The following is a 25,117-nucleotide window of genomic DNA, read 5'->3' on the forward strand; positions in this document are numbered from 1 at the left end:
GGTTGGGGCAGGGAGGGGATGGAGGAGGAGATCTGGAGGGAGGGGGCAGGACAGGGGAAGGAGTCCCGGCCGCGGCCCAGGAGGAGCATGCTGGAGCTGGGGTCGGACGGAGACCTGCTGGGTCCTCTGGATGTCTGAAGAGAAGGTAGGGTCTCCACGAACATGCCTCCCACCATCTCCCTGACACACACACACACACACACACACACACACACACACACACACACACACACACACACACACACACACAGCGTAACTTAATGCCAGCACTACATAGCTGATTCCATGTAACAACTTAATATCAAACCTTTAAGTAGTGGAATCAGGTGTGTAGTTCAAGGGCAAAAAGACCAGGATGTAGAAACACTGCCCTATATAGTGCACTATTTTGACCAGGATGAAGAAACACTGCCCTATATAGAGCACTATTATGACCAGGATGAAGAAACACTGCCCTATATAGAGCACTATTTTGACCAGGATGTAGGAACACTGCCCTATATAGTGCACTATTATGACCAGGATGTAGAAACACTGCCCTATATAGTGCACTATTATGACCAGGATGAAGAAACACTGCCCTATATAGTGCACTATTTTGACCAGGATGTAGAAACACTGTCCTATATAGAGCACTATTTTGACCAGGATGTAGAAACACTGCCCTACTGTATATAGTGCACTATTCTGACCAGGATGATGAAACACTGCCCTATATAGTGCACTATTCTGACCAGGATGAAGAAACACTGCCCTATGTAGAGCACTATTTCGACCAGGATGTAGAAACACTGCCCTATATAGAGCACTATTTTGACCAGGATGTAGAAACACTGCCCTATATAGTGCACTATTTTGACCAGGATGAAGAAACATTGCCCTATATAGTGCACTATTATGACCAGGATGAAGAAACACTGCCCTATATAGAGCACTATTTTGACCAGGATGTAGAAACACTGCCCTATATAGTGCACTATTTTGACCAGGATGTAGAAACACTGCCCTATATAGAGCACTATTTTGAGCAGGATGTAGAAACACTGCCCTACTGTATATATTGCACTATTTTGACCAGGATGAAGAAACACTGCCCTATGTAGAGCACTATTTTGACCAGGATGAAGAAACACTGCCCTATATAGAGCACTATTTTGAGCAGGATGTAGAAACACTGCCCTACTGTATATATTGCACTATTTTGACCAGGATGAAGAAACACTGCCCTATGTAGAGCACTATTTTGACCAGGATGTAGAAACACTGCCCTATATAGTGCACTATTTTGACCAGGATGTAGAAACACTGCCCTATATAGAGCACTATTTTGACCAGGATGTAGAAACACTGCCCTATATAGAGCACTATTTTGACCAGAATGTAGAAACACTGCCCTATATAGAGCACTATTCTGACCAGGATGAAGAAACACTGCCCTATATAGTGCACTATTCTGACCAGGATGTAGGAACACTGCCCTATATAGAGCACTATTTTGACCAGGATGTAGAAACACTGCCCTACTGTATATAGTGCACTATTTTGACCAGGATATAGAAACACTGCACTATATAGTGCACTATTTTGATCAGGATGAAGAAACACTGCCCTATGTAGAGCACTATTTCGACCAGGATGTAGAAACACTGCACTATATAGTGCACTATTTTGATCAGGATGAAGAAACACTGCCCTATGTAGAGCACTATTTCGACCAGGATGTAGAAACACTGCCCTATGTAGTGCACTATTTTGACCAGGATGAAGAAACACTGCCCTATATAGAGCACTATTTTGACCAGGATGTAGAAACACTGCCCTATGTAGAGCACTATTTCGACCAGGATGTAGAAACACTGCCCTATGTAGTGCACTATTTTGACCAGGATGAAGAAACACTGCCCTATATAGTGCACTATTTTGACCAGGATGTAGAAACACTGCCCTATATAGTGCACTATTTTGACCAGGATGTAGAAACACTGCCCTATATAGAGCACTATTTTGACCAGGATGTAGGAACACTGCCCTATGTAGAGCACTATTTCGACCAGGATGTAGGAACACTGCCCTATGTAGTGCACTATTTTGACCAGGATGTAGAAACACTGCCCTATTTAGAGCACTATTTTGACCAGGATGTAGAAACACTGCCCTATATAGTGCACTATTTTGACCAGGATGAAGAAACACTGCCCTACTGTATATAGTGCACTATTTTGACGATGACCAGGATGGAAGAAACACACTTTCAACATCTCGTCGAGTTTCTTACCTGGACGAGTGATCATCCAGCCAAACCTCCACCCTGTTGCTGTCCGCTCCTCTCCCAAACCCCCATCGGTGCGTCTTGGTCCGATGGCTCCAAAGCGGCGAGAAAAACCAGCCAGCGCTCGTCACCACGAGTTGTTCCCTTCCGCCCGGGCAGGGAGAGTCAGGAGGAGAGGAAAGGTCGGGAGTTACTCCATCCGAGGCCATCGGCTCCTGCAGCGGTTCGGACTGGAGGCAGGGCATACCGTCCGACAAGTAGCTTGAAAACAGATCCCTTAAACTCAGTTTGAGCGACGGGACGCCACCTCCGTTATTAACAGACCCATTCAGAACCAGATAATGAGAGAACGTGGAGTAGGATATATAGCCTATAGAGCACGCTCACGATTAGTGAGTGAGAGAGAGAGACAGAGACAGTCACCGCTTTCAGAGCCTCACCCGTTATCCTGTTGGAGAAACCCAGAGAGAGATATATATTTAGGTTAACCTAATCCTGAAGGCCCTTGATCTAATGCCGCGAGCTGGCATCGCCTCTGTGTTTTATTCGGTAGGAACATTCAAGGAACGGATTAGCGGCTGATTTGGAGCTGGGACTATTTAAGGACACTGAACCCAGGGTTCCCCGAGCCAAGCTTGGAATTCCTTCCCTGTGGTCCTCCCTCTCTCCCCTTCCTCTCCACGCTGGTCCTCCCATCCCTCCCTCTCTCCCCTTCCTCTCCACGCTGGTCCTCCCATCCCTCCCTCTCTCCCCTTCCTCTCCACGCTGGTCCTCCCATCCCTCTCTCTCTCCCCTTCCTCTCCACGCTGGTCCTCCCATCCCTCCCTCTCTCCCCTTCCTCTCCACGCTGGTCCTCCCATCCCTCTCTCTCTCCCCTTCCTCTCCACGCTGGTCCTCCCATCCCTCCCTTTCCACACTGGTCCTCCTCCCCTCCCCTCCCTCTCTCTCTCCCCTTCCTCTCCACGCTGGTCCTCCCCTCCCTCCCTTTCCACACTGGTCCTCCTCCTCCTCCCCTCCCTCCCTCTCTCCCCTTCCTCTCCACGCTGGTCCTCCCCTCCCTCCCCTTTCCACACTGGTCCTCCTCCCTCTCTCCCCTTCCTCTCCACGCTGGTCCTCCCCTCCCTCCCTTTCCACACTGGTCCTCCTTCCCCTCTCTTCATACAGTCAGACACCTCCATCCGCCCATCTCTCTGCCCATCTCTCTGCCGTCCGCCCATCTCTCTGCCGTCCGCCCATCTCTCTGCCGTCCGCCCATCTCTCTGCCTTCCGCCCATCTCTCTGCCTTCCGCCCATCTCTCTGCCGTCCGCCCATCTCTCTGCCGTCCGCCCATCTCTCTGCCGTCCGCCCATCTCTCTGCCATCCGCCCATCTCTCTGCCTTCCGCCCATCTCTCTGCCATCCGCCCATCACGCTCGATTTAAGGTCAGTGTGGTCAAAACGTCAACACAGTTTTACGCATCAATCGTTGAGTCCATCCTCCACGTCTGGTTTGGGTCTGGGTCTGCCCGCTGTATTGTCCTGTCTGGTTTGGGTCTGGGTCTACCCGCTGTATTGTCCTGTCTGGTTTGGGTCTGCCCGCTGTATTGTCCTGTCTAGTTTGGGTCTGGGTCTGCCCGCTGCATTGTCCTGTCCGGTTTGGGTCTGGGTCTACCCGCTGTATTGTCCTGTCTGGTTTGGGTCTGGGTCTGCCCGCTGTATTGTCCTGTCTGGTTTGGGTCTGGGTCTGCCCGCTGTATTGTCCTGTCTGGTTTGGGTCTGGGTCTGCCCGCTGTATTGTCCTGTCTGGTTTGGGTCTGGGTCTGCCCGCTGTATTGTCCTGCCTGGTTTGGGTCTGGGTCTGCCCGCTGTATTGTCCTGTCTGGTTTGGGTCTGGGTCTGCCCGCTGTATTGTCCTGTCTGGTTTGGGTCTGGGTCTGCCCGCTGTATTGTCCTGTCTGGTTTGGGTCTGTGTCTGCCCGCTGTATTGTCCTGTCTGGTTTGGGTCTGTGTCTGCCCGCTGTATTGTCCTGTCTGGTTTGGGTCTGTGTCTGCCTGCTGTATTGTCCTGTCTGCAGAGAAGGTCATCGGCTGCCACCTGCCCTCCATCGAGGTCCTGCATGACTCCAGGACAAGGAAACGTCCAGGGAAGATAACCTCCGACCCCAAACACCCCGGTCACCCCCTCCTCTAACAATTCACCTCTGGCAGGAAGTTCAGGTCCCTCACGACCAAAACCTCCCACATCCTGAACAGTTTCTTCCCCAGGGCTGTGACCAAAACCTCCCACATCCTGAACAGTTTCAGCCCCCGGGCTGTGACCAAAACCTCCCACATTCTGAACAGTTTCAGCCCCGGGCTGTGATCAAAACCTCCCACATCCTGAACACTTTCTTCCCCAGGGCTGTGACCAAAACCTCCCACATCCTGAACACTTTCTTCCCCAGGGCTGTGACCAAAACCTCCCACATCCTGAACAGTTTCAGCCCCCGGGCTGTGACCAAAACCTCCCACATCCTGAACACTTTCTTCCCCCGGGCTGTGACCAAAACCTCCCACATCCTGAACACTTTCAGCCCCCGGGCTGTGACCAAAACCTCCCACATCCTGAACACTTTCAGCCCCCGGGCTGTGACCAAAACCTCCCACATCCTGAACACTTTCAGCCCCCGGGCTGTGACTTTCCCCAACAGCCACCTGGCCCATAGAGACTAAAGGACGACTATCTATATGTTGCACAGTGCATCAAGCGATCACTGAGCAGTACTCTAAATAACTGCACTATACTGCATCAAGCCATCTCTGAGCAGTACTCTAAATACCTGTACTATACTATACTGCATCAAGCCATCTCTGAGCAGTACTCTAAATAACTGTACTATACTGCATCAAGCCATCTCTGAGCAGTACTCTAAATAACTGAACTATACTATACTGCATCAAGCCATCTCTGAGCAGTACTCTAAATAACTGCACTATACTGCATCAAGCCATCTCTGAGCAGTACTCTAAATAACTATACTATACTGCATCAAGCCATCTCTGAGCAGTACTCTAAATAACTGTACTATACTGCATCAAGCCATCTCTGAGCAGTACTCTAAATAACTGAACTATACTATACTGCATCAAGCCATCTCTGAGCAGTACTCTAAATAACTGTACTATACTATACTGCATCAAGCCATCTCTGAGCAGTACTCTAAATAACTGTACTATACTGCATCAAGCCATCTCTGAGCAGTACTCTAAATAACTGAACTATACTATACTGCATCAAGCCATCTCTGAGCAGTAGTACCCACCATATACCCACCATATACCCATATACAAGCACACTGTATATACTGTATATCAACTGTATACCCACCGTATACCCACTGCATACCCACTGTATATCAACTGTATACCACGTATACCCACATATACCCACCGTATCCACTGTATATCCACTGTACTATCAACTGTATAAGCCACTGTAGTACCCACTGTATATCAACTGTATAGCCACTGTATATCACTGTATATCAACTGTATACCCACCGTATACCCACTGTATACCCACTGTATATCAACTGTATACCCACTGTATACCCACTGTATACCCACCGTATACCCACCGTATACACTGTATATCAACTGTATACCCACTGTATACCCACTGTATATCCACTGTATACCCACTGTATACCCACTGTATATCAACTGTGTACCCACTGTATACCCACTGTATACCCACTGTATATCAACTGTAGACCCACTGTATACCCACTGTATACCCACTGTATACCCACTGTGTATCCACTGTATACCCACTGTATACCCACCGTATACCCACCGTATACCCACCGGTATACCCACCGTATATCCACCGTGTATCCACTGTATACCCACTGTATACCCACTGTATACCCACTGTATATCAACTGTAGACCCACTGTATACCCACTGTATACCCACTGTGTATCCACTGTGTATCCACTGTATACCCACTGTATACCCACCGTATACCCACCGTATACCCACCGTATATCCACTGTATATCCACTGTATACCCACTGTATACCCACCATATACCCACCGTATACCCACCGTATACCCACCGTATACCCACCGTATACCCACCGTATACCCACTGTATATCAACTGTATACCCACTGTATATCCACTGTATATCAACTGTATACCCACCGTATACCCACTGTATACCCACTGTATACCCACTGTATATCAACTGTATACCCACTGTATACCCACTGTATACCCACCGTATACCCACAGTATACCCACTGTATATCCACTGTATATCAACTGTATACCCACTGTATACCCACTGTATATCAACTGTATACCCACTGTATATCCACTGTATATCAACTGTATACCCACTGTATACCCACTGTATACCCACTGTATATCAACTGTAGACCCACTGTATACCCACTGTATACCCACTGTATACCCACTGTATATCCACTGTATATCAACTGTGTACCCACTGTATACCCACTGTATACCCACTGTATATCAACTGTATACCCACTGTATACCCACTGTATACCCACTGTATATCCACTGTGTATCCACTGTATACCCACTGTATACCCACCGTATACCCACCGTATACCCACCGTGTATCCACTGTGTATCCACTGTATATCAACTGTATACCCACCGTATACCCACTGTATACCCACCGTATACCCACTGTATACCCACTGTATATCCACTGTATACCCACTGTATACCCACCGTATACCCACTGTATACCCACCGTATACCCACTGTATACCCACTGTATACCCACTGTATATTTGTATATCTGCTCATTCTCTTGTAGCTCTGTGATCCATTTACCTGGTTGTACACACTGGGGTGGACAAAACATTAGGAACACCATGACCTTGACTGACCAGGTGAATCCAGGTGAACGCTCTGATCCCTTTTTGTAGTCGCGGGGGAAAAAATTATTGATGACACACGTTTTTAATCATCCACAACTTTTTCATTGATTTTATTTAACGAGGCAAGTCAGTTAAGAACAAATTCTTATTTACAACGACGGCCTACCGATCAGTGTAGATGAAGGTGGAAGAGACAGGTTAAAGAAGGATTTTTGAGACGATACAGACATGGATTGTGTGTGTGTGTCATTCAGAGGGTGAACGGGTAAGACTAAAGATTTAACTGCCTTTGAAACGGGGTCTGGCAGGAGGTGCCAGTCGCACCGATTTGATTGTGTCAAGAACTGCAACGCTGCTGGGTTTTTTCACGCTCAACAGTTTCCCCGTGTGTATCCAGAATGGTCCCACCACCCAAAGGACATCCGGCCAACTGGACACAACTGTGGGGAAGCGTTGGAGTCAACACGGACCAGCATCCCTGTGGAACGGCTTTCAACACCTTGTAGAGTCCTTGTTCTGATGAATGGAGGCTCCTCCCCCTCTCCCTCCCTAGTCCTTCTATCCTCCGTCTGTCACACTCCCTCTCTCTCTCTTTCCCTCTTCTACCTCTTTCCCTGCCTCCCTCCCCCTTTCCTCCCTCTCCTCCGTCCCCCTCTCCTTCTCCCTTCCTCTCCTCCCTCTCTTCCTCTAGTCCCTCCCTCTCTTCCTCTAGTCCCTCCTTCTCTCTCTCCCACCCCTCCCTCTCTTCCTCTCCTTCCTCTCCTCCCTCTTCCTCTCCTCCAACCCCCTCTTCTCCCTCCCTCCCCTCTCTTCCTCTAGTCCCTCCCTCCCTCTCTCTCTTCCTCTCTCTCCCTCTTCCCACTATCCGTCCCCCACCCCTCCCTCTCTTCCTCTAGTCCCTCCCTCCCTCTCTTCCTCTCCTCTCCTCCCTCTCTTTCTCTCCTCCTCTCCTCCCTCTCTTCCTCTCCTCCATCTCTTCCTCTCCTCCCTCCCCCTCTCCTCCACCTCCCTCTCTTCCTCTAGTCCCTCCCTCCCTCTCTTCCTCTCCTCTCCTCCCTCTCTTTCTCTCTCTCCCACCCCTCCCTCTCTTCCTCTCCTTCCTCTCCTCCCTCTTCCTCTCCTCCAACCCCTCTTCTCCCTCCCTCCCCCTCTCTTCCTCTAGTCCCTCCCTCCCTCTCTCTTCCTCTCTCTCCCTCTTCCACTAGTCCTCCCCCCTCCCTCTCTTCCTCTAGTCCCTCCCTCCCTCTCTTCCTCTCCTCTCCTCCCTCTCTTTCTCTCCTCCTCTCCTCCCTCTCTTCCTCTCCTCCATCTCTTCCTCTCCTCCCTCCCCCTCTCCTCCACCCCTCTCTCTCTTCCTCTAGTCCCTCCCTCTCTCCTCTCCTCCCTCTCTTCCTCTCTCTCCCTCTTCCCACTATCCGTCCATCCCTCTCCTCCCTCCCTCCGTCAAGTTGCCTTGCCGATGATGAGGATACTCATGAGGAAGACCATGATGAAGAAGATCCACATGAAGAACCGGTCCATCACCTTGGCAACCTTCTTCCACTCCGCCCCTTTGGCACACGTCGCCCGTTGCTCCCGGAAACAGTTGGCGATGTACTGGATGTTGTACACCACCTAGAAGAGAGGGGAGGGGAGGGAGGGAGGGAGGGAGGGAGGGAGGGAGGGAGGGAGGGAGGGAGGGAGGGAGGGAGGGAGGAGAGGGAGGGAGGGATGGAGGGGAGGGGGAGGAGAGGAAGGAGGAGAGGGAGGGAGGAGATAGGGAGGGAGGGAGGAGAGGGAGGGATGGAGGGGGTTCGGGAGAGGAAGGAGGAGAGGGAGGAGATAGGGAGGGAGGAGAGGGAGGGATGGCGGGGGAGGAGAGGGAGAGGAAGGAGGAGAGGGAGGGATGGAGGGGGTTCGGGAGAGAGGGAGAGGAAGGAGGAGAGGGAGGGGGAGATGAGAAACATTTTGAAATGTATTGAATGTTATACACCACCTAGAGGGAAAGGAGAGGGAGCGAGAGAGAGAGAGACAGAGAGAGAGAGAGAGACAGACAGAGAGAGAGAGAGACAGAGAGAGAGAGAGAGAGAGAGAGAGAGAGAGAGAGAGAGAGAGGAAAGAGAGAGAGACAGAGAGAGAGAGACAGAGAGAGAGAGAGAGAGAGAGAGAGAGAGAGACAGAGAGAGAGAGAGAGAGAGAGAGAGAGAAGAGAGAGAGAGAGAGAGAGAGAGAGAGAGAGACAGAGAGAAGAGAGAGAGAGAGAGACAGAGAGAGAGAGAGAGAGAGAGAGAGAGAGAGAAGAGAGAGAGAGAGAGAGAGAGAGAGAGAGAGAGAGAGACAGAGAGAGAGAGAGAGAGACAGAGAGAGAGAGAGAGAGAGACAGAGAGAGAGAGAGAGACAGAGAGAGAGAGAGAGAGAGAGACAGAGAGACAGAGAGAGAAAGAGAGAGAGAGAGAGGAGGCACAGCTTGATAAATCCTAACTGTGTGATCCAGTGGGCATTAGTCACCTGTTTGTGGTGTGGGCAGGAGCAGGAGCAGGCCGGGTCCGAGGCTGGGCCGAGGTGCTTCTCCTTGGGGTAAGGCAGCGGCTCATTCATCCCACCGTTCTGGAGGTTCCCTGGAGGAAAGGCCCGATAGTCCAGCTCCTCTCTCCCGATGTGGTGGTACTGTCTCAGGGGATCCCTCTTCTCTTCGCCCCCTTCCCCCTTGGAGGTCTGACTCGGTTTGCTGTGATGGTTCCGGTTACCGCGGTTACCGTAACGATCGTCGCGGAGACCGCCGTTAAGCGTAGCGACTGTCGTCGAGGTGATTTCGATGGGCGCCGTGGTGGTTTTGCAGGTGCCCGTTGCCGTAGAGACGGTGGTCGTCGCAGTAACAGCCGTCGTGGTACAGGTCGTCGTGGTAACGGTTCCGTGCCAGGGCGGAGTTACCCGACATTGGTTCCTCGCTGTAGAGAGGTGTTCTTTCTCGCTCTGGCGTGGTGCAGTTCTCACCCACCTCGTACACAAACAGGATCTTAGACATGTAGTCAATGATGAGTACCTGGGAACACACACACACACACACACACACACACACACACACACACACACACACACACACACACACACACACACACACACACACACACACACACACACACACACACAGTGACACAGAGCTCCAGACTTTGGCCCAGTGAGGAATAGGCTTGGCCTACCTTGGCCCAGTGAAGAACAGGCTTGGCCCTACCTTGGCCCAGTGAGGAACAGGCTTTGCCCTACCTTGGCCCAGTGAGGAACAGGCTTGGCCTACCTTGGCACAGTGAGAAACAGGCTTGGCCTACCTTGGCCCAGTGAGGAACAGGCTTGGCCCTACCTTGGCCCAGTGAGGAACAGGCTTGGCCTACCTTGGCCCAGTGAGGAACAGGCTTGGCCTACCTTGGCCCAGTGAGCAACAGGCTAGGCCTACCTTGGCTCAGTGAGGAACAGGCTTGGCCTACCTTGGCCCAGTGAGGAACAGGCTTGGCCTACCTTGGCCCAGTGAGGAACAGGCTTGGCCTACCTTGGCCCAGTGAGGAACAGGCTTGGTTCTACCTTGGCCCAGTGAGGAACAGGCTTGGCCCTACCTTGGCCCAGTGAGGAACAGGCTTGGCCCTACCTTGGCCCAGTGAGGAACAGGCTTGGCCCTACCTTGGCCCAGTGAGGAACAGGCTTGGCCCTACCTTGGCCCAGTGAGGAACAGGCTTGGCCTACCTTGGCCCAGTGAGGAACAGGCTAGGCCTACCTTGGCCCAGTGAGGAACAGGCCTGGCCCTACCTTGGCCCAGTGAGGAACAGGCTTGGCCCTACCTTGGCCCAGTGAGGAACAGGCTTGGCCCTACCTTGGCCCAGTGAGGAACAGGCTTGGTTCTACCTTGGCCCAGTGAGGAACAGGCTTGGCCCTACCTTGGCCCAGTGAGGAACAGGCTTGGCCCTACCTTGGCCAAGTGAGGAACAGGCTTGGCCCTACCTTGGCCCAGTGAGGAACAGGCTTGGCCCTACCTTGGCCCAGTGAGGAACAGGCTTGGCCCTACCTTGGCCCAGTGAGGAACAGGCTTGGCCCTACCTTGGCCCAGTGAGGAACAGGCTTTGCCCTACCTTGGCCCAGTGAGGAACAGGCTTTGCCCTACCTTGGCCCAGTGAGGAACAGGCTCGGCCCAACCTTGGCCCAGTGAGGAACAGGCTCGGCCCTACCTTGGCCCAGAGAGGAACAGGCTTGGTTCTACCTTGGCCCAGTGAGGAACAGGCTTGGCCCTACCTTGGCCCAGTGAGGAACAGGCTTGGCCCTACCTTGGCCCAGTGAGGAACAGGCTTGGCCCTACCTTGGCCCAGTGAGGAACAGGCTTGGCCAACCTTGGCCCAGTGAGGAACAGGCTTGGCCTACCTTGGCCCAGTGAGGAACAGGCTTGGCCTACCTTGGCCCAGTGAGGAACAGCCTTGGCCTACCTTGGCCCAGTGAGGAACAGGCTTGGCCCTACCTTGGCCCAGTGAGGAACAGGCTTGGCCCTACCTTGGCCCAGTGAGGAACAGGCTTTGCCCTACCTTGGCCCAGTGAGGAACAGGCTTGGCCTACCTTGGCCCAGTGAGGAACAGGCTCGGCCCAACCTTGGCCCAGTGAGGAACAGGCTTTGCCCAACCTTGGCCCAGAGAGGAACAGGCTTGGTTCTACCTTGGCCCAGCGAGGAACAGGCTTGGCACTACCTTGGCCCAGTGAGGAACAGGCTTGGCCCTACCTTGGCCCAGTGAGGAACAGGCTTGGCCCTACCTTGGCCCAGTGAGGAACAGGCTTGGGCCTACCTTGGCCCAGTGAGGAACAGGCTTGGCCCTACCATGGCCCAGTGAGGAACAGGCTTGGCCTACCTTGGCCCAGAGAGGGACAGGCTTGGTTCTACCTTGGCCCAGTGAGGAACAGGCTTGGCCTACCTTGGCCCAGTGATGAACAGGCTTGGCCTTACCTTGGCCCAGTGAGGAACAGGCTTGGCCCTAACCTTGGGCCAGTGAGGAACAGGCTTGGCCCTACCTTGGCCCAGTGAGGAAAAGCCTTGGCCTACCTTGGCCCAGTGAGGAACAGGCTTGGCCCTACCTTGGCCCAGTGAGGAACAGGCTTGGGCCTACCTTGGCCCAGTGAGGAACAGGCTTGGCCTACCTTGGCCCAGTGAGGAACAGGCTCTGCCCTACCTTGGCCCAGTGAGGAACAGGCTTGGCCTACCTTGGCCCAGTGAGGAACAGGCTTGGTCTACCTTGGCCCGGTGAGGAACAGGCTTGGCCCTACCTTGGCCCAGTGAGGAACAGGCTTGGCCCTACCTTGGCCCAGTGAGGAACAGGCTTGGCCCTACCTTGGCCCAGTGAGGAACAGGCTTGGCCCTACCTTGGCCCAGTGAGGAACAGGCTTGGCCCTACCTTGGCCCAGTGAGGAACAGGCTTGGCCCTACCTTGGCCCAGTGAGGAACAGGCTTTGCCCTACCTTGGCCCAGTGAGGAACAGGCTTGGCCCTACCTTGGCCCAGTGAGGAACAGGCTTGGCCCTACCTTGGCCCAGTGAGGAACAGGCTTTGCCCTACCTTGGCCCAGTGAGGAACAGGCTTGGCCTCTGCGCCACAGAAATGGATGTTCATGATGAAGATGGTCAGAGATGTAGAGGCTGTGATCATCGTCATCGTCGCTATGTAGTACTTCCCTGGAACACACACACACACACACACACACACACACACACACACACACACACACACACACACACACACACACACACACACACACACACACACACACACACACACACACACACACACGTAGTTAGTATACTCTCTGAGGCATCACACTATCCCCTATATAGGGAACACTCTCTGAAGGGGGCATCATACTATCCCCTATATAGGGAACACTCTCTGAAGGGGGCATCATATCATCACCTATATAGGGAACACTCTCTGAAGGGGGCATGCTATTCCCTATATAGGGAACACTCTCTGAAGGGGGCATCATATCATCACCTATATAGGGAACACTCTCTGAAGGGGGCATCATATCATCACCTATATAGGGAACACTCTCTGAAGGGTGCATGCTATTACCTATATAGGGGACACTTTCTGAAGGGGGGAATGCTCTCCCCTATATAGGGAACACTCTCTGAAGGGGGCATGCTCTCACCTATATAGGGGACACTCTCTGAAGGGGGCATGCTCTCACCTATATACGGGACACTCTCTGAAGGGGGCATGCTCTCACCTATATAGGGGACACTCTCTGAAGGGGGCATGCTCTCACCTATATAGGGAACACTCTCTGAAGGGGGCATGCTCTCACCTATATAGGGGACACTCTCTGAAGGGGAATGCTCTCACCTATAGGGACACTCTCTGAAGGGGGCATGCTATTACCTATATAGGGAACACTCTCTGAAGGGGGCATGCTCTCACCTATATAGGGGACACTCTCTGAAGGGGGCATGCTCTCACCTATATAGGGGACACTCTCTGAAGGGGGCATGCTCTCACCTATATAGGGGACACTCTCTGAAGGGGGCATGCTCTCACCTATATAGGGGACACTCTCTGAAGGGGGCATGCTCTCACCTATATAGGGAACACTCTCTGAAGGGGGCATGCTATTACCTATATAGGGGACACTCTCTGAAGGGGGCATGCTATTACCTATATAGGGGACACTCTCTGAAGGGGGCATGCTATTACCTATATAGGGGACACTCTCTGAAGGGGGAATGCTCTCACCTATAAGGGGACACTCTCTGAAGGGGGCATGCTCTCACCTATATAGGGAACACTCTCTGAAGGGGGCATGCTCTCACCTATATAGGGGACACTCTCTGAAGGGGGCATGCTCTCACCTATATAGGGGACACTCTCTGAAGGGGGCATGCTATTACCTATATAGGGGACACTCTCTGAAGGGGGCATGCTATTACCTATATAGGGAACACTCTCTGAAGGGGCATGCTCTCACCTATATAGGGGACACTCTCTGAAGGGGGCATGCTATTACCTATATAGGGAACACTCTCTGAAGGGGGCATGCTCTCACCTATATAGGGGACACTCTCTGAAGGGGGCATGCTCTCACCTATATAGGGAACACTCTCTGAAGGGGGCATGCTCTCACCTATATAGGGGACACTCTCTGAAGGGGGCATGCTATTACCTATATAGGGGACACTCTCTGAAGGGGGCATGCTCTCACCTATATAGGGGACACTCTCTGAAGGGGGCATGCTCTCACCTATAAGGGGACACTCTCTGAAGGGGGCATGCTCTCACCTATATAGGGAACACTCTCTGAAGGGGGCATGCTCTCACCTATATAGGGGACACTCTCTGAAGGGGGCATGCTCTCACCTATATAGGGGACACTCTCTGAAGGGGGCATGCTATTACCTATATAGGGAACACTCTCTGAAGGGGGCATGCTATTACCTATATAGGGGACACTCTCTGAAGGGGGCATGCTCTCACCTATATAGGGAACACTCTCTGAAGGGGGCATGCTCTCACCTATATAGGGGACACTCTCTGAAGGGGGCATGCTCTCACCTATATAGGGGACACTCTCTGAAGGGGGCATGCTCTCACCTATATAGGGGACACTCTCTGAAGGGGGCATGCTCTCACCTATATAGGGGACACTCTCTGAAGGGGGCATGCTCTCACCTATATAGGGAACACTCTCTGAAGGGGCATGCTCTCACCTATATAGGGGACACTCTCTGAAGGGGGCATGCTCTCACCTATATAGGGGACACTCTCTGAAGGGGGCATGCTATTACCTATATAGGGGACACTCTCTGAAGGGGGCATGCTCTCACCTATATAGGGGACACTCTCTGAAGGGGGCATGCTCTCACCTATATAGGGAACACTCTCTGAAGGGGGCATGCTCTCACCTATATAGGGGACACTCTCTGAAGGGGGCATGCTATTAACTATATAGGGGACACTCTCTGAAGGGGGCATGCTCTCACCTATATAGGGGACACTCTCTGAAGGGGGCATGCTCTCACCTATATAGGGGACACTCTCTGAAGGGGGCATGCTCTCACCTATATAGGGAACACTCTCTGAAGGGGGCATGCTCTCACCTATATAGGGGACACTCTCTGAAGGGGGGCATGCTCTCACCTATATAGGGACACTCTCTGAAGGGGGCATGCTATTACCTATATAGGGGACACTCTCTGAAGGGGGCATGCTATTACCTATATAGGGGACACTCTCTGAAGGGGGCATGCTCTCACCTATATAGGGAACACTCTCTGAAGGGGGCATGCTCTCACCTATATAGGGGACACTCTCTGAAGGGGGCATGCTCTCACCTATATAGGGGACACTCTCTGAAGGGGCATGCTCTCACCTATATAGGGGACACTCTCTGAAGGGGGCATGCTCTCACCTATATAGGGGACACTCTCTGAAGGGGGGAATACTCTCACCTATATAGGGGACACTCTCTGAAGGGGGCATGCTCTCACCTATATAGGGGACACTCTCTGAAGGGGGCATGCTCTCACCATATAGGGAACACTCTCTGAAGGGGGCATGCTCTCACCTATATAAGGGACACTCTCTGAAGGGGCATGCTCTCACCTATATAGGGGACACTCTCTGAAGGGGGCATGCTCTCACCTATATAGGGGACACTCTCTGAAGGGGGCATGCTCTCACCTATATAGGGGACACTCTCTGAAGGGGGCATGCTCTCACCTATATAGGGAACACTCTCTGAAGGGGGCATGCTCTCACCTATATGGGGACACTCTCTGAAGGGGGCATGCTCTCACCTATATAGGGGACACTCTCTGAAGGGGCATGCTCTCACCTATATAGGGGACACTCTCTGAAGGGGGCATGCTCTCCCCTATATAGGGGACACTCTCTGAAGGGGGCATGCTCTCACCTATATAGGGGACACTCTCTGAAGGGGGCATGCTCTCCCCTATATAGGGGACACTCTCTGAAGGGGGCATGCTCTCACCTATATAGGGAACACTCTCTGAAGGGGGCATGCTCTCACCTATATAGGGGACACTCTCTGAAGGGGGCATGCTCTCACCTATATAGGGGACACTCTCTGAAGGGGGCATGCTCTCACCTATATAGGGACACTCTCTGAAGGGGGCATGCTCTCACCTATATAGGGGACACTCTCTGAAGGGGGCATGCTCTCACCTATATAGGGGACACTCTCTGAAGGGGGCATGCTCTCACCTATATAGGGGACACTCTCTGAAGGGGGCATGCTCTCACCTATATAAGGGACACTCTCTGAAGGGGCATGCTCTCACCTATATAGGGGACACTCTCTGAAGGGGGCATGCTCTCACCTATATAAGGGACACTCTCTGAAGGGGGCATGCTCTCACCTATATAGGGGACACTCTCTGAAGGGGGCATGCTCTCACCTATATAGGGGACACTCTCTGAAGGGGGCATGCTCTCACCTATATAGGGAACACTCTCTGAAGGGGGCATGCTCTCACCTATATAGGGACACTCTCTGAAGGGGGCATGCTCTCACCTATATAGGGAACACTCTCTGAAGGGGGCATGCTCTCACCTATATAGGGAACACTCTCTGAAGGGGGGCATGCTCTCACCTATATGGGGACACTCTCTGAAGGGGCATGCTCTCACCTATATAGGGGACACTCTCTGAAGGGGGCATGCTATTACCTATATAGGGAACTCTCTCTGAAGGGGGCATGCTCTCACCTATATAGGGGACACTCTCTGAAGGGGGCATGCTATTACCTATATAGGGGACACTCTCTGAAGGGGGCATGCTCTCACCTATATAGGGGACACTCTCTGAAGGGGGCATGCTCTCCGCCACCATTAGCTGGAAGACAGTGAGGGCCAGCAGAACAGTCACGCCCAGAGAAACCTTCTCTCCTGAGTCAGCGGGCAGGTAGAAACCCAGAGGGGCTAGAACAACAACACACACAACAACAACGACGATAAATAATATGACCAATGATACGAATGTAAACAACAACAACAACAACAACAATAAACAATGTAATAATAACAACAAAACAAACAACAACAACGCAAATTAGCCACAAACCACGCCGGAGCTAGAACAATACAAACAACAGTCGCCATAGAGACAGATAGAGGGGTCTAATCGCCCCAAAGCCTGTTTTAGCACCATGAACGTACCATAGAGATGGATAGAGGGGTCTAATCGCCCCAAAGCCTGCTTTAGCAACATGAACTGTACCATAGAGACGGATAGAGGGGTCTAAATCGCCCCAAAGCCTGCTTTAGCACCATGAACGTACCATAGAGATGGATAGAGGGGTCTAAATCGCCCCAAAGTCTGCTTTAGCACCATGAACGTACCATAGAGATGGATAGAGGGGTCTAATCGTCCCAAAGCCTGCTTTAGCACCATGAAGGTACCATAGAGACGGATAGAGGGGTCTAAATCGCCCCAAAGCCTGCTTTAGCACCACGAACGTACCATAGAGACGGATAGAGGGGTCTAAATCGCCCCAAAGCCTGCTTTAGCACCATGAAGGTACCATAGAGACGGATAGAGGGGTCTAATCGTCCCAAAGCCTGCTTTAGCACCATGAACGTACCATAGAGACGGATAGAGGGGTCTAAATCGCCCCAAAGCCTGCTTTAGCACCATGAAGGTACCATAGAGATGGATAGAGGGGTCTAAATCGCCCCAAAGCCTGCTTTAGCACCATGAACGTACCATAGAGACGGATGAGGGGTCTAATCGCCCCAAAGCCTGCTTTAGCACCATGAACGTACCATAGAGACGGATAGAGGGGTCTAATCGTCCCAAAGTCTGCTTTAGCACCATGAACGTACCATAGAGACGGATAGAGGGGTCTAATCGTCCCAAAGTCTGCTTTAGCACCATGAACGTACCATAGAGACGGATAGAGGGGTCTAATCGCCCCAAAGCCTGATTTAGCACCATGAACGTACCATAGAGACGGATAGAGGGGTCTAAATCGCCCCAAAGCCTGCTTTAGCACCATGAACGTACCATAGAGACGGATAGAGGGGTCTAAATCGCCCCAAAGCCTGCTTTAGCACCATGAACGTACCATAGAGACGGATAGAGGGGTCTAATCGTCCCAAAGCCTGCTTTAGCACCATGAACGTACCATAGAGACGGATAGAGGGGTCTAATCGCCCCAAAGCCTGCTTTAGCACCATGAACGTACCATAGAGACGGATAGAGGGGTCTAATCGCCCCAAAGTCTGCTTTAGCACCATGAACGTACCATAGAGATGGATAGAGGGGTCTAATCGTCCCAAAGTCTGATTTAGCACCATGAACGTACCATAGAGATGGATAGAGGGGTCTAATCGCCCCAAAGCCTGCTTTAGCACCATGAACGTACCATAGAGACGGATAGAGGGGTCTAAATCGCCCCAAAGCCTGCTTTAGCACCATGAACGTACCATAGAGACGGATAGAGGGGTCTAATCGCCCCAAAGCCTGCTTTAGCACCATGAACGTACCATAGAGACGGATAGAGGGGGTCTAATCGCCCCAAAGCCTGCTTTAGCACCATGAACGTACCATAGAGACGGATAGAGGGGTCTAATCGTCCCAAAGCCTGCTTTAGCACCATGAACGTACCATAGAGACGGATAGAGGGGTCTAATCGCCCCAAAGTCTGCTTTAGCACCATGAACGTACCATAGAGATGGATAGAGGGGTCTAATCGTCCCAAAGCCTGTTTTAGCACCATGACCGTACCATAGAGATGGATAGAGGGGTCTAATCGCCCCAAAGCCTGCTTTAGCACCATGAACGTACCATAGAGACGGATAGAGGGGTCTAATCGCCCCAAAGCCTGCTTTAGCACCATGAACGTACCATAGAGACGGATAGAGGGGTCTAATCGCCCCAAAGTCTGCTTTAGCACCATGAAGGTACCATAGAGACGGATAGAGGGGTCTAATCGCCCCAAAGCCTGTTTTAGCACCATGAACGTACCATAGAGACGGATAGAGGGGTCTAATCGTCCCAAAGCCTGCTTTAGCACCATGAACGTACCATAGAGACGGATAGAGGGGTCTAATCGCCCCAAAGCCTGATTTAGCACCATGAACGTACCATAGAGATGGATAGAGGGGTCTAATCGCCCCAAAGCCTGCTTTAGCCACATACTCTACCATAGAGACGGATAGAGGGGTCTAATCGCCCCAAAGACTAATTTAGCACCATGAACGTACCATAGAGATGGATAGAGGGGTCTAAATCGCCCCAAAGTCTGCTTTAGCACCATGAACGTACCATAGAGACGGATAGAGGGGTCTAATCGCCCCAAAGCCTGCTTTAGCACCATGAACGTACCATAGAGATGGATAGAGGGGTCTAATCGCCCCAAAGCCTGCTTTAGCACCATGAACGTACCATAGAGATGGATAGAGGGGTCTAATCGTCCCAAAGCCTGTTTTAGCACCATGAACGTACCATAGAGACGGATAGAGGGGTCTAATCGCCCCAAAGCCTGTTTTAGCACCATGAACGTACCATAGAGATGGATAGAGGGGTCTAATCGTCCCAAAGCCTGCTTTAGCACCATGAACGTACCATAGAGATGGATAGAGGGGTCTAAATCGCCCCAAAGCCTGCTTTAGCACCATGAACATACCATAGAGATGGATAGAGGGGTCTAAATCGCCCCAAAGCCTGCTTTAGCACCATGAACGTACCATAGAGACGGATAGAGGGGTCTAAATCGCCCCAAAGGCTGTTTTAGCACCATGAACGTACCATAGAGACGGATAGAGGGGTCTAATCACCCCAAAGCCTGATTTAGCACCATGAACGTACCATAGAGATGGATAGAGGGGTCTAAATCGCCCCAAAGTCTGTTTTAGTACCATGAACGTACCATAGAGACGGATAGAGGGGTCTAATCGCCCCCAAAGCCTGCTTTAGCACCATGAACGTACCATAGAGACGGATAGAGGGGTCTAATCGCCCCAAAGCCTGCTTTAGCACCATGAACGTACCATAGAGATGGATAGAGGGGTCTAATCGTCCCAAAGCCTGCTTTAGCACCATGAACGTACCATAGAGATGGATAGAGGGGTCTAAATCGCCCCAAAGCCTGCTTTAGCACCATGAACGTACCATAGAGACGGATAGAGGGGTCTAAATCGCCCCAAAGCCTGCTTTAGCACCATGAACGTACCATAGAGACGGATAGAGGGGTCTAAATCGCCCCAAAGTCTGCTTTAGCACCATGAACGTACCATAGAGATGGATTGAGGGGTCTAAATCGCCCCAAAGTCTGCTTTAGCACCATGAACGTACCATAGAGATGGATAGAGGGGTCTAAATCGCCCCAAAGTCTGCTTTAGCACCATGAACGTACCATAGAGATGGATAGAGGGGTCTAAATCGCCCCAAAGCCTGTTTTAGCACCATGAACGTACCATAGAGATGGATAGAGGGGTCTAATCGCTCCAAAGCCTGTTTTAGCACCATGAACGTACCATAGAGATGGATAGAGAGGTCTAAATCGCCCCAAAGCCTGTTTTAGCACCATGAAGGTACCATAGAGATGGATAGAGGGGTCTAATCGTCCCAAAGCCTGCTTTAGCACCATGAACGTACCATAGAGATGGATAGAGGGGTCTAAATCGCCCCAAAGTCTGCTTTAGCACCATGAACGTACCATAGAGATGGATAGAGGGGTCTAAATCGCCCCAAAGTCTGCTTTAGCACCATGAACGTACCATAGAGATGGATTGAGGGGTCTAAATCGCCCCAAAGTCTGCTTTAGCACCATGAACGTACCATAGAGACGGATAGAGGGGTCTAAATCGCCCCAAAGTCTGCTTTAGCACCATGAACGTACCATAGAGACGGATAGAGGGGTCTAAATCGCCCCAAAGTCTGCTTTAGCACCATGAACGTACCATAGAGATGGATAGAGGGGTCTAAATCGCCCCAAAGCCTGCTTTAGCACCATGAACGTACCATAGAGATGGATAGAGGGGTCTAAATCGCCCCAAAGTCTGCTTTAGCACCATGAACGTACCATAGAGATGGATAGAGGGGTCTAAAGCAAAGCCTGCTTTTAGGACCATGACCGTACCATAGAGATGGATAGAGGGGTCTAATCGCTCCAAAGCCTGCTTTAGCACCATGAACGTACCATAGAGGTGGATAGAGGGGTCTAATCGCTCCAATGCCTACTTTAGCACCATGAAGGTACCATAGAGATGGATAGAGGGGTCTAATCGCCCCAAAGTCTGCTTTAGCACCATGAACGTACCATAGAGGTGGATAGAGGGGTCTAATCGCCCCCAAAGTCTGCTTTAGCACCATGAACGTACCATAGAGACGGATAGAGGGGTCTAAATCGCCCCAAAGTCTGCCTGCTTTAGCACCATGAACGTACCATAGAGATGGATAGAGGGGTCTAATCGCCCCAAAGCCTGCTTTAGCACCATGAACGTACCATAGAGATGGATAGAGGGGTCTAATCGCCCCAAAGCCTGCTTTAGCACCATGAAGGTACCATAGAGATGGATAGAGGGGTCTAATCGTCCCAAAGCCTGATTTAGCACCATGAACGTACCATAGAGATGGATAGAGGGGTCTAAACGCCCCAAAGCCTGCTTTAGCACCATGATTATAGTAGTCAAGCATTGGCTAATGATCAGAGCACTGTCTTCTTCAAATGGAGTTGTCTGTAGATTTAGTAGTATGGCTTTTAATGTATATCTCGCCATCTAGTGGCCACAGTAAGTGAATGCTACTGCTACTTATACTATTACTACCACCAATACATACCAAAACAACTACTACTACCAATACCAATACAACTACTAATACTACTACTAATACTACTACTAATAGTATTACTACCAGCAATACATACCAAAACAACTACTACTACCAATACAACTACTAATACTACTACTAATAAGATAATACAACCATTACTACTAATACTACTAATACCAATACAGCTATTACTACCAATACATACCAATACTACTACTACTACCAATACCAATACAACTACAATACTACTACAAACATATACTACTAATACCAATACATACAAACACTAATACTACTAACAAATACTACTAATACTACTAATACCAATACAACCATTACTACTAATACTACTAATACCAATACAACGATTACAACTAATACTACTACTACTACTACTACTACTAATACCAATACAACCATTACTACTAATACTACTAATACCAATACAGCTATTACTACTAATACTACTACTACTACTGCTACTACCAATACAACTACTAATACTACTACTACTACCAATACCAATACAACTACTAATACTACAACCAATACCAATACAACTACTACTACTACTAATACTACTACTACTACCAATACTACTACTAATACCAATACAACCATTACTACTAATACTACTAATACCAATACAGCTATTACTACTAATACTACTACTACTACGGCTACTACCAATACAACTATTACTATTAATACTACTACTAATACCAATACAACTAATAATACTAGTACTAATGCAAATACAACTACTACTACTAATACTACTAATACCAATACAGCTATTACTACTAATACTACTACTACTACTAATACCAATACAGCTATTACTACTAATACTACTACTACTACTACTACCAATACAACTACTACTACTACCAATACAACTACTACTACTAATACCAATACAACTACTACTACTACTAATACTACTACTAATACCAATCCAACTACTACAACTACTAATACAACTACCACTACTAATGCCAATACAACTACTACTACTGCTACTACCATTACAACTACTAATACTACTACTACTACTAATACCAATACAACTACTAATACTACTACTAATACCAATACAACTACTAATACTACTACTAATACCAATACAACTACTACAACTACTAATACTACTACTACTACCAATACTACTACTAATACCAATACAACTACTAATACTACCAATACTACTACCAATACCAATACAACTACTACAACTACTAATACTATACAACTTAACAACAATAATAATAATAATAACAATACAATGACAATAATAATATGAACAACAATAATAACATCAATAATAATAACAACAATACAATAACAATAATAATAACAACAATAATAATAATAACAATACAATGACAATGATAATATGAACAACAATAATAACATCAATAATAATAACAACAATACAATAACAATAATAATAACAACAATAATAATAATAACAATACAATGACAATGATAATATGAACAACAATAATAACATCAATAATAATAACAACAATACAATAACAATAATAATAACAACAATAATAATAATAACAATACAATGACAATAAAAAATAATAACATCAATAATAATAATAACAATACAATAACAACAATAATAAACAATAATAACAATAACAATAATAATAATAATAATACCAATAATAACAATAACAATACAATAACAATAATAATAATAACAATAATAATAAACAATAATAACAATAACAACAACAATAATAATAATAACAATAATAACAACAATACAATAACAATAATAATAACAATAATAACAATAACAACAACAATAATAATAATAACAATAATAACAACAACAATAATAATAATAATAATACCAATAATAATAATAATAACAATACAATGACAATAAAAAATAATAACGTCAATAATAAAACAACAATACAATAACAATAATAATAACAACAATAATAATAAACAATAATAACAATAACAACAACAATAATAATAATAACAATAATAACAACAACAATAATAATAATAATAATACCAATAATAATAATAACAATACCAATAATAATAATAACAATAACAATAATAATAATAATAATAATAATAACAATAATAACAACAACAATAATAATAATAATAATACCAATAATAATAATAATAACAATACAATGACAATAACAACAATAATAATACCAATAATAATAATAATAACAATAATAATAAACAATAATAACAATAACAATAATAATAATAATAACAACAATACAATGACAATAACAACAATAATAACATCAATAATAATACCAATAATAATAATAATAATAATAATAATAATAATAATAAACAATAATAACAATAATAATAACAATAATAATAAACAATAATAACAATAACAATAATAATAATAATAACAATAATAATAATAACAATAATACTATTATTAATAATAATACTAGTAATAATAATAACAATAATAATAAACAATAATAACAATAACAATAATAATAATAATAATACCAATAATAATAATAATAACAACAATACAATGACAATAACAACAATAATAATACCAATAATAATAATAATAATAAACAATAATAACAATAACAATAATAATAATAATAACAACAATACAATGACAATAACAACAATAATAATACCAATAATAATAATAATAATAAACAATAATAACAATAACAATAATAATAATAATAATACCAATAATAATAATAATAACAACAATACAATGACAATAACAACAATAATAATACCAATAATAATAATAATACCAATAATAATAAACAATAATAACAATAACAATAATAATAATAATAATACCAATAATAATAATAATAACAACAATAATAATACCAATAATAATAATAATACCAACAATAACCATAATAATAATAAGGCAGCGTAGATAATGATGCTAGTGATGACAGTACCCAGGAAGGAGATGAGGAAGCAGGGCAGCAGCAGATTGAAGATGCTAGTGATAACAGTACCCAGGAAGGAGATGAGGAAGCAGGGCAGCAGCAGATTGAAGATGCTAGTGATAACAGTACCCAGGAAGGAGATGAGGAAGCAGGGCAGCAGCAGATTGAAGATGCTAGTGATGACAGTACCCAGGAAGGAGATGAGGAAGCAGGGCAGCAGCAGATTGAA

General features: G+C 47.9%; 1 protein-coding gene across 1 annotated transcript in view; it reads right to left on the reverse strand.

The window, feature by feature from the left end:
- Positions 1-8,567: 8,567 nt before the first annotated feature.
- The window catches only part of LOC123731863 (neuronal acetylcholine receptor subunit alpha-9-I-like), a 28,748-nt gene continuing 12,198 nt past the window's right edge, over positions 8,568-25,117 (reverse strand). Inside the window, 5 exon segments of the mRNA XM_045711254.1 lie at positions 8,568-8,763; positions 9,637-9,912; positions 9,914-10,171; positions 12,709-12,824; positions 16,951-17,085. Coding sequence (XP_045567210.1) covers positions 8,593-8,763; positions 9,637-9,912; positions 9,914-10,171; positions 12,709-12,824; positions 16,951-17,085 — 956 coding nt within the window. The 3' untranslated portion in view covers positions 8,568-8,592.

The sequence above is a fragment of the Salmo salar genome, unplaced genomic scaffold (assembly GCF_905237065.1).
Source record: "Salmo salar unplaced genomic scaffold, Ssal_v3.1, whole genome shotgun sequence".
In the NCBI taxonomy this organism is placed as follows: Eukaryota; Metazoa; Chordata; class Actinopteri; order Salmoniformes; family Salmonidae; genus Salmo; species Salmo salar.